The following is an 11,250-nucleotide window of genomic DNA, read 5'->3' on the forward strand; positions in this document are numbered from 1 at the left end:
TATATATATATATATATATATATATATATATATATAAAATACAATCACATCTCAAATTATTTTTAAAATGCAAGTAAGAAAAAGAAGAAAGTATAGTGAAATTTTAATAATTTGGATGTGTTTTATGGGTAACTGAACACATATTATTTTTAAATTCATAATAAATAATAAAAATGAGGGCACCTGGGTGGCTCAGTCAGTTAAGTGTCTGCCTTTGGCTCAGGTCACCTTCCCAGGGTCCTGGGATCGAGCCCAGCATTGGGCTCCCTGCTCTGAGGAGAACTTGCTTCTCCCTCTACCTCTGCTGCTCCCTTTGCTTGTGCTCGTTCTCACTCTCTCCCTCAAATAAATAAGATTTTCAAAAAAACTTTTTATTTTAAAAAATAAATAAGTAGTAAATAATATATGTAAATTACATAGTTAGCACCATGTATGGTTTTAGTCTGTAAACACATACAACACAAATATAATAGTTATTTCCAAAATAAGTTAAAGTAATGACAGCATATAGAGACACGATTCTACAAAGTTTTTAAGATGCTTTCAAATGAGCTATTCATTATTCATCATTATAATAATGTACTGGGTATATCAGATGAAGTACAATAATTATTTTACCAAAAAAATGATAAAAAATTTCAACTAAACAGGTGTAGAGAAACATTAAAATATAAATTAGTGTCTAAGTAAGTTAAAAGTTAAGAAATTTTCAGGATCTGGTGGGCAGAGTTTGAAGTAAAACATTGGTCTCCATACTTCAGTCAGAACTTACTAAATAAAGAAATGAAATAAAACAAAGAACCACAGGATCGCTACCATCCGCACAACAATCCCAAGCCCGTTTTCAATTCATATTATAAATAATGAAATAGCAATGAGCACATCTTCCATATCAATGGAAGTCCTACACAAGCATTAAACAAGTTCTTAAAATGCATCAACTTAGTCCTGTTTAAATCCTCTTACCTCCAATAAGACATAAGCTTATTATGATGACTATAATGAGACCTAGGAAAACAGAGGCGATGACCATCCACAGTTTGCACTTTCCAATCAATTTCTTATTACAGGAACTCCAAGGGTTCTCCTCCTTCTCCTGGAAAGCAGAGGGACACTGTGAGGCAGTCACTGGTTTCCAGAAGCACTTCTGTACTCTCGCAAAGGCAGCAGGATCCTGCCCTCTCCAGGCCACACTTCACGGAGTCAGGTTTACAAAGAGGTAGAATGGAACCTCACAAGAAGTGGAGTGAGGGGGGTGCCTGGGTGGCTCAGTGGGTTAAAGCCTCTGCCTTCGGCTCGGGTCATGATCTCAGGGTCCTGGGATCGAGCCCTGCATCGGGCTCTCTGCTCAGCGGGGAACCTGCTTCCTCCCTCCTTCTCTCTGCCTGCCTCTCTGCCTACTTGTGATCTCTCTCTCTCTGTCAAATAAATAAATAAAATCTTAAAAAGAAGAAGAAGAAGAAGAAGAAGTTGGCGGGGAGGAGGAGTCTTGGGTGGCTCAGGTGGTCGACTCAGGTAATGGTCTCAGGGTCCTGGGATCAAGCCCCGCATTGGGCTCTCTCTCTCACAAATAAATTAAAAAAAAAATTTTTTTTAAGTGAGGGGGAAAATACCCTAGGGGCTCTGAGGTGGGGAGGTTGGGGCAAAGCAAGACTTTGGAGGATGGACAGAGAAAGGCAGATGGACAGAGCAACCTCAATGTTGAGTCATAACCAGGCTGGCCAAGAGAATCCTCTGCCCGCGTGGGTTCCAGAAGGAAGTCATGGTCTTTAAGATTAGAGACAATGAAAGGTCCGAGCATCCTTGGGAAGGTTTTCAGCGCCGCCAGAGCAGTCTGGACTTAACTGGGTGTGTGCTGGGGAACTGTGAAAGGTTTTGGAGCACGAGAACTGAGTTGAAGATGAAGAGTAAAACTATGTGTAGTTTAGAGTGAGCATGCCAAGGACAAGCAAAGAGACTACTGCTGTGCCCTGTGCTACGTAATTAGGGCCTGGGAAGGGAAATGAAAGGAAGGATGGGAGCGACACCAGGAAGCAGGCTGCAGTGGGTGTAGTGAGGCCACAACTTAGTCGCTTGGTTGGTCGCTGACACCATTTCCTTTCAGTCAAATGGTCCTGCAAGGGAGGCACTAGCCCGTCTCCAAGATGCTGTCAGAGGGAGCAGGTGGGACGGATGCCTGCTGCGGGTCACGGCAAAGCTGGCACCTGCTGTCCACAGCTCCCCAACCCCCACCCCGCGTCACAGCGCAGAGCTCCAGGCTATGAGCGTGCCTGGCTGTCGTGGGGTCAGTCTCCACTGGGGGCCACCCCCTGTCCCCTGCCCCTACCGGCTTCTGGGACTCTGTCCTTGCTTCCCACAGAGCCGTCAGGGAATTCTCACACAGAGACCATGGATTCCGGTGGGGGGACAAGTGTGGTTCTGTACCCGCATTCCCTGCCTATGCCTGAGGGCAATGACTGCCTCATTCAGCAAGTTCCAGAAGCTCCCTAGCCCCAACATCTTCAGCTGTAAAAGTAATAGATCCAGCTCCCAGGGCTGTTGTAAAGACCAGAGATTGTGGGCATGAAGCACTTGCTACACAAATGTTAGGCACCCCACACATGGGAGCCATCGTTCTCCAGTCCCACAGAGCAGCACCTGGTCGACTTTCTCTCCCTCATGCCTGTGGTGATGGCCACCAGAGAAGGAAATTGTTCACTTCAGGACAACAGTTCAGATGCGCTCAGTGAGAGGTTCCCAAGCCTGGCAGCATGTCCAAATCAGCTAAGGAGGAATTTAAACCGCGCACACCTAGGCCTTCCCTAGACATGGGAGACCAGATTGTAGTAGAGGTGGGGGTAGGCCCCAGCCTGTAATTTTTTTTTATTCATTTGAGAGACAGAGAGAGAGCATGAGTTGCGGGGAAGGGGGGCAAGGACAGAGGGAGAGGGAGAAACAGACTGGACATGGGGCTCGATCCCAGAACCCCGAGATCATGACCTGAGCTGAAGGCAGATGCCTAACTGACTAAGCCACCCAGGTGTTCCCCAACTCCACTAAACCCCCCTCCCCAGTGTGTAATTTTGAGCCACCCAGAGTGAATCAGTTGCTTTATCAGGGTTGAGACCTGTTCTGAAACCTTGCCACTCTCTCCAGGAGCCAGATCAGATCTCTCCTCTTGCTGAGACCTCCCTGCCATGTCAATCATGGAGAGATCCTCCAGAACATGAGCTGTCCACACAGCTCATTTGTCCCTGCTTTGTCTGGTTTCAAATATAAACAGATACCAGCCTATCTTCCAAAGTAAACTGAAACCAGAGAGAAGGAGGGGTGTCTCTTAAACTTCCTCATTCTTTTATCCCACTTTTGTGCCTCAGTCAGGTATTAGGCTCTTAATACACTGTAGAAGGTTCTAGAACTTTTAAGAAGGTACTTGGGAAAATTCTAGAGTAGAGGTCACACTCTAGAGACCCTGAATATATACTTTACACTGGCTCTTCTGGTCGGGTGTGAGGGGAGCAGTAAAAGAAACATCTGGACAGAAGAAAATGCCTTTGAGCTAAGTGTGTTTCTGGAGCCCAAGGACAGAGCCATCTCTCACCCCAACTGAAGACTGAAAACTCCAAAGCCACCAAAACCAAGGGCTCAATAAGGCACATGGAAAGTCCCAGGACAAGGAATCTTCAACTTCCCAGGGGACAGAAAGAGGTCTTCCCACTTACAGAGCTCCTGAGGACAAAATGACTTCATGCCATTTTCAAACCTGATACAAGAAGCAGCCGGGACCATAAGATCGGTACAAAATGAAAGGGGCTGGAGTCTCAGATGAGCCGCAAAACAAGAGTCAGTGAATTTGGCCTCTTGTGCCTTCACTTATGATTTCCCTTAGAAATAATAAATTAGGACCCTGGTGCTATGAGGAGTCCATTACTCTGACTTCCTAGGGAGAGTTACCTCACAAGCACACAGCCCTCGCCTATAGGAAAAGTCTCTTCCTGGCCAGCCCAAAGCTGCCAACATACAGCCTGGCCCCTTCATTGTCTCCCATCAGACCTAGGGGAGAGACACTATCCTGTGCAAAATTAACCTTCACAGACTTGAAGTCATTGTGAAATAGTCCACCAGCTTACTCTCAACCCAAGAATAAATTAACAGTGCTTCTCGGCTCCTTGCACATTAGAATCAACCAAGAAATTTGTATTTTTTAGAAGTTTCCCCAGGAGATTCCACTGTACCCTGAGGGGGAAGAGCCTCTGATACAGTAGGTATATGCCACCTGTGCTGAGACTCCCCTAAAAACCCAGGTCAAAGGACACACTGCCTCCTTCACCAACATCTTCTTTCTCTCAGGCCCAAATTCCAGGTCACGGGGAGCAGCCACAGACAGGTTTTTCTATGGGGTGCTTTCCAGAGATTTTTGCAAACTGCATCTTATAGTCTATGATTGCATTATATGGCTGGAGAATTTTTGTGGCTTTCCTCTGAACAGGCCCCCAGATAGTCGCATCCCCCTTCAGATAAGGATCCAAATACAGGACCTAAGGCCCTGTACAATGGCAGGACTCTCTCTCTCTCTCTCTCTTTCTCGTAGATACAGAAAGCTTTTCTTCCCTTTGGCTTTCCTAGGAGCAGATATTATATACATCTGGAAAATTTTTCTTAGCACGTAGGAAAATCTGTACTTTGTCATCTCATTGTGGGATTTAATCCACTTGTCCACCCACAGAAAATCCAGCTGCTGCTTGTCCTAAATTCTGAACAATGCATAGCAATGGGGCTAATTTCCCTCAAGCTCCAAGCCTAGAACAAGCAAGGGAAAGAGGCTTTTTCTACTGCCTTTGTAGACTCGCCCAGATCCGCAAGTCCAACTAGGAAGTTAGCCATGAGGTGGGGTGTCTTCTTCCCAACAGTCTCAAACTGAGCCTGGAGACTGCTTGAGATTCTCTCTCTCCTTCTCTCTCTGCCCCTCCCCCTGCTGCTTGCAGGTGCCTGTGTTCTCTCTCGATCTCAAGAAATCAATCAATCAATCAATCAATCTTTTTAAAAAATAAAATACACCTCAACTTATTCTATGTAACCAAAGAGAATGATTAATACATTTAGATGAAAATGCTCTTAGCATATGTTTTGTTTTGTTTATGCTCTTAGCATTTAGATGAGGGTTTGTTTGGTTTTTTTCTCTCTCTCTCTCTCTTTTTAAAATGTTTCCTGTTCAAATATTTGAATGCCCTCCAAGTGCTCACATACCCTTCACCTTCAGGCCATTCTGTCACTCCCCATAGTTTTTCTATTTGGTGACCTACAAAGCTAATTTATGAGGAAGTCCAGGCTATCAGTGTAGAGCTGGCTGACGAGGAAATAATTAGAACACGAAAGAGCCGTCTCTTCTGGGCAGGTACTAAACAATTATAAAATACTGATGCCCTACATGCGTGTGGCATGTTTTTCTACTCATCTGTTTTCAGAAAGGCATTCCCAGGCCTCCCAGAGAAGCTCGGTTAACCACATTAACGACCATTTGACTGCAGACCTTAGCACCTTGCCACAAGGCACACCTTCTAGTGGTGAAACTGTCACCAAAACTCCTATGTCTAGATTCAGTCCCAGAAGTCACTGGTATGTTCTATCTAACATGAAGCAAGTATTCTCCAATCCACTCGGAGATCCTGCCTTGGAGGACTGACACAGCCAGCCCACAGAGAACAGACCATCTTCCTCCAGCCTTCATTCTTCTGTGGTGTTCATCTCTCACTCAAACATGAAGTCCCAAATCACTCTCCAAAGTACCTATAGGTCCTTAGAAGAGCAAACTTTACAGTGTTTCCAGGAATTGATCCCAAAGCAAAAGCAGTGCTTTCCCCTTTTGTTGTCCTTGCTTATCCCTGAAATCAACAGGCCAAGAGTCAAAGGGGTGGAGGTGGAGAAGTGAGACCTAGAAAGGTCATGTTGGAGCCATATATGTATAGGGAGAGCTCCAAGCACCCTGTAAACCTCAAGCCAGCAGTAGGGGTTAATCAGAAGGTAGATGGCTGTGAATTCAAAGTCTCTGCTGTTTTACAAGCATTTGATGAGAATGAATAATGTTCCCATCTCTGCCAGGGCTGGACCAGAAAAGAGCTCAGCCTAAGCACCACCATGACTTCCTTTAGAGATTGAGAGGAGGGAAAGCAAAGGAGGCAGAGTCTAGTTCTTTGGGACAAAAACTTTGAAATTACTTCCCATCAACTGAGCAGAGCAAATTCACTCGCCTCTCCCGGTCTCTTTTCCTGCCAAATCAAAAGGCCTGATCAGTAAAGGACAGAAAGTGTGTGTGTGTCTGAGAATGTGAAGCGGGACAGGGGATGATGGGCATTGGGTGAGGGTTAGCGGGGGACGGTGGCAGGTGGCTGGAAGTGGCAAGGCAGCAAAGCTAAGGCAAGGAGATTCTGAAGAAAGAGCGACGACTCCATCTATCACTCTAGTTCTTCCATCCATCTTGAAACAGAAAAAAAAAAAAAAAAAACTTCACTTAAAGTTACAGAACTTATGAAAACCACCTCTATCCCCGGGGATTTGCTCTGAAGAGGGGAGCCGCACACCTCCACGCCAGGGTTCCTCCAGTTCCTTGGAGGTCAGAGGGATGGAGGGGTCTCAGGGGCTCTGGCGGGCTCAGGCGGACGCGCACTCCCACGTCCGCTCCCTTCCGAAGATTCCAGGACGCACCAGCGCTCTGCGTCCGCGACGCCCCGAGAGTTGGCTGGAACCCCGCAACTCTGAGGGTGTCAGGCCCGGGCCCTGGCCGGCAGCCCGGCTCGGAGTCCGCTCTCGGACACCGCCCGCCGCGGAGCCAAGCAGGCCTTACCTGGGCTGGGCAGGGCTCCTCCACCGAAAGAGGGATGACCTGGACGGTTCCATTGAGAGGCTTCTGCTCCTCCGGTTGCCCTCCGAGCGCCTGGAGCTCCAGGTCTTCCCCCGGCGACGGGGATCTGGCCCCTTCCATGGACTGAGCGCTGAGCGGCCCGCGGGCAGCAGGGCGCACACTCGCAAGGGTGCAGAGTCCAGAATGGACTCCCGAGCGGCTCGCTCTCCGCCCCCCGCGGGCGCGGCGGGCCGACCTCGGGCGGCGGGCGGGGCGCGGTGGGGCGGCGCTGGCGCTGGGGAGGCGCCCCAGGCCCCTGCGGGGTAGAGCCGTCGCGCCTACTGTGGGCTCGCGAGCGGAGCAGAGGAGGGCTGTTTTTCTGGTTTGTTCAGGGCGCTGCCGGCTCGTCTTTTCCCACTTCGCGCAGATCCGGAGCAGAAGCGGAGCCGAGGGCCCGGCCGGGTGGCGGCTGTGGCCGGGATGGGCCCGGCAGCGCGGTGCCGCGGAGGAAAGTGGACGTGGAGGCGTCCGGGAGCCACCTGCTGCCAGGGCTCGCCCGGCTTTCTCTGCCTAGCAGAAGTTCATTCATTTCATCAGCAAGGAACTCCGAGGCATCTCCTGCGTGCCAGGCATCGTGCGAGGTTCCGAGCGGGTGAGAAATAAATGACGCCTTCCCTGTATGAGTCCAGAGTCAGGCAAAGAGACGGGATGGGGTGGTGGATGGGGAGGGCAGGCTCTGGACCCAGGCTGCCCAGGCGAATCCCCTTTCACACGGCGCCTACAGGGAGACCTTGGCTTCATCCTTCCTGCCAGCTTTCTTGTCTGTAAAGTTGGCAGCGTGTTAGTGTCTGCGTAATGGAGCTGTTGCCAGGATTAAAAGAGTTGATGTCAGTGAAGTCCTCGGAACAGTACCTACCAACATGTAGAAAACATTCACAAATGTTTATTATCATCTGCCTTTGAGAAGACGAGTCACAGACACCCCTCACTCCCAACAACACACACACACACACACACACACACACACAACCTGAGGGACAGGCATAGGCACTCACACACAATGCGTAGTTCAGAACTTCTGCTCTGGGGAGCCTGGAATAAGGTTTGCTAAGCACCGTTTGCTTTGATCCTCTCAAGGTTCTGTTCTGAGCTGGCTTGCCCGCAACACAGGGATTGAGACCCCTGTGAGGCCCCAACAGGATGCATGTAAATACGTTTCACTTCAGAAGAAGCTGACTTGTGTCCCAAAGTCTGGCACCCTTGATGCCTACTGTTCAGCTGCTTTGTAAATATTGGATATCTAGTTGTCTCTTGCCTGGTACGGGATCATCTGGGCTCTATCTGGCAGCCTTCAGGGCGCCTGGGCGGTTAGGTTCATTGAGCCTCTGACTCTTGGTTTTGGTTCAGGTCATGATCTCCGGGTGCTGGTATCCAGCCATCTCTGGGCTCTGTGCTCAGCATGGAGTCTGCTGGAGATTCTCTCCCTCTGCCTCTCCTCCTCCCTCCCCCTCTACCCCCTGTACCTCCCCGGGGCTCGTGCTCTCTAATAACTAAATAAAATCTTTTTTAAAAAAGAACTGGAGCCTTCAAAGGGGGCCCTCCCAGTAGTATCTAGGGCGAGAGGACAGCAGCCCAGCAAGGAGGAAACAGACGGGAATAAATACTCTGACCTCGCTCTCCGCCTGCCACTCTCCTTTCCGTGACTCCCTTTGGGAACTGGTTATAGAAGTTGGGGGTCGGCCTCTTAGAGCTCACAGAAGAAAATGAATATAGGGTGCAAAGAGAAAGGAAGCCTGCACCTTTCTGCACCTTTCCCTACTGACATCTTGTCTTCTTTCCCAGACACTCATAGTCAGGACAGCCCTCTTTTCTGATCAGATTCCTCTTCCGGGCTGGCCCTCACCTCTCCCATTCTATCGCCACCCCCACTTCTTTGTATATGATGTTCCCTCTGCTAACAATGCTTTTCCTACCCATTTTCTGCATAGACGGTTCCCGTTCATCTTTAGCTTCTAACCGAGACATACTTTTTCCACAAAACCTTCCCTGACTTGCCTCCTCCACCAGAAGTTACTCACAGTCTTCTCTGAGACCAATACACATTGTACCTGGGCTAAATGCATCCGATTCAGGCCAATTTAATTCAACAAATTGTACTGAGTGCTTGCTCTGTGTGTCACACATTCTTCTGAGTGCTTGAGATATGTCTAAAGAGACTGAGGGGAAATAAAAGTCACGGCCGTTGTGAGGCTTATAGTTAATGAGGGGAAATAAGCTTAAACAACGTTTCTAGAATATTTGAAATGCCTTGTGCTATGGAAAAAAACAAAGCAGAGGACGGGAGCCTGGAGTGTCTAGTGGTAAAGGTTAGGGAAAGAGAAGGGGGGGATTACAAATAGGGCAATCATGTCAGGCCCCATCGAGAAGGTGGAATAAACAGGACATGGGGACACAATGTTCAGCATGGCGACTGTAGTTTAGAATATGTGTTGCATATTTGAAAGTTGCTCAGAGAGTAGATCTTAAAAGTTCTCACGGGGAGAGGAAAAAAACCTAGTAACTATGTGTAGGGAAAGACATGAACTAGACTTACTGTGATGATCAGTCACACAAATATCGAATCATCATCTTGTACACCTGAAACTAATATCATGTTAAATGCCAATTATTCCTTCAGTTTTTAATGGGCAGTTGGAACAAAGAGTTAAAGTTGGGGAGGACAGTAGCTGTGTTGTGTCAAAAGAAGAGGGACGTTCAGGATAAGGACCGTAAAGTGGGGTCCGTTTGACTCTTACTGTCCGAGAATCAGTAAAGCAGCCTGAAGAGCTAACACGAAGGATCAGCAGTAATTTTTTTTTGTTTTTATCTAAGCTTCTTGAGGTACCTGTGAATTCCCAGTGCTTAGCTCCGCGTGGAGCATGGTGTCCTATATAAATGTCGGTTGGTTGGAATAATAAAATGATATTCTCAGCAACAATGGTGTGTTAGGCCCGGGGCCTGAGACTCTGGCTTGAATCACCAAGACCTCTCAAACCCGGACCCCCAACCTTACCCAAGGCCCAGACAACCTTTCCCACAGTTCCCTGGTTTGACTGCAGGAGCTCAGTCTCAATGGGAGAGTCTCTTCCTGTGTTGGATGAATCGCAGCTGTCTTCCGAACTCTGTTTCTCCTCGAATAGATGCTTAAAATCTTCTTCACCCTCCAGAGGATCAAAAAGCTACTGTTAATGGTCACAAACACACTCTACACCAGATCTCTTAATGCTTTCTGAGTAGTGGGGAGCAGGGTTTATGTAATCTCTAAACTAGATTAGGATGCTTTTCTAGAATTTCATAAACCTAACCCTTGCACACTGTTGGCATCTCTATGGTAATATAGGTTTTGAAGACAAACAGATTTAGGACTCACCACTGTATGCTCTTGAGCAAGTTGTTTAATATCTGTGAGCTGCTGCTGCTGCTGCTGCTGCTTTATAAAGAGAGAGCAAGAGAGATAAATAGAGAGTGTGCACACAGCAGGGTGGGGTGGGAGCCAGAAAGAGAGGGAGAGAGAGAATCTTAATTCTCAACATGGGGCTCGATCTCACCACCTGAACTCATGACCTGACCTGAAATGGAGTTGGAATCTTAACCCACTGAGCCTCCCAGGAACCCCAAGCTTCTTTTCGCATTATAAAATGATTCCTACCCAGTAAAGACAATTAAATGAAGTAATTAGAGTAAAGCACTTAATCCTATGCCTGACAAATAACAGGGTCTCAGTAAATATTCCCTTACTTTCTGTGACTGTAATCATCTTTGTAACTAATAGCCACCCACCCCCAACCCTTAGCAGCCAACAATATTCTTTGACTCAATAGATTTTCTTTTTATATTGATTTGTGTTCTTGTCCTGTTTCATTTTCTTGATCACTGACACTAGCTGGCACCTCCTAATATTACCTGAACTACTTAAATTCTTACTTGCAACTTGTTCCTGATTTCTGATAACTGCAAATTTCTTAATCTCCAGAGAGCTGATCTAGAATGTAGGTAAGTGTCCCAATCTCTTCTTGAGGACTTTTTCATCCTGCCAGTCAGTCTGACTCTAAACTAAGGATTCAGAATGAGTAAGAAAGTAATGTTTCTCCCTTTAGGTAGAAACAAATTTAGATTAAACAATTGTTGATTGAAGTTGAAGATTTGGGGACGAGAAAACAAATTCTACACAGATTTGTTTTTGCCATTTCTTTAAAATCTCTTTCTATAGGGGTAGCTTTTTAAAGGGTATTGTTCTTTCATAAAGTTATTCAAACATGTTTTTTAAAGTATACTGTTCTTGCACAAATAATTCTTTTTAATACAATTTCAGGTTATTATTGACTCAATAGCTTTAGTTTCCTTAAGGAGTAAAATGTAAATAACATTAAAAAATTAAAACCTCTTTGTTGCCA

At 47.0% G+C, this 11,250-nt stretch overlaps 1 protein-coding gene across 1 annotated transcript in view; it reads right to left on the minus strand.

The window, feature by feature from the left end:
• LOC111146385 (chromosome unknown C3orf52 homolog) overlaps window positions 1–9,737 on the minus strand; it is a 32,689-nt gene extending 22,952 nt beyond the window's left edge. The window contains exons 1-3 of the mRNA XM_022501919.1: window positions 9,702–9,737; window positions 6,821–7,387; window positions 967–1,096 (exon numbers count right to left, since the gene is read on the minus strand). Coding sequence (XP_022357627.1) covers window positions 967–1,096; window positions 6,821–7,387; window positions 9,702–9,737 — 733 coding nt within the window. The remainder of the gene's footprint in view (window positions 1–966; window positions 1,097–6,820; window positions 7,388–9,701) is intronic.
• Between the last annotated feature and the right edge of the window lie 1,513 nt (window positions 9,738–11,250).

Source organism: Enhydra lutris, unplaced genomic scaffold, assembly GCF_002288905.1.
Source record: "Enhydra lutris kenyoni isolate GAN:26980312 unplaced genomic scaffold, ASM228890v2 scaffoldscaffold2, whole genome shotgun sequence".
Taxonomy (NCBI): domain Eukaryota; kingdom Metazoa; phylum Chordata; class Mammalia; order Carnivora; family Mustelidae; genus Enhydra; species Enhydra lutris.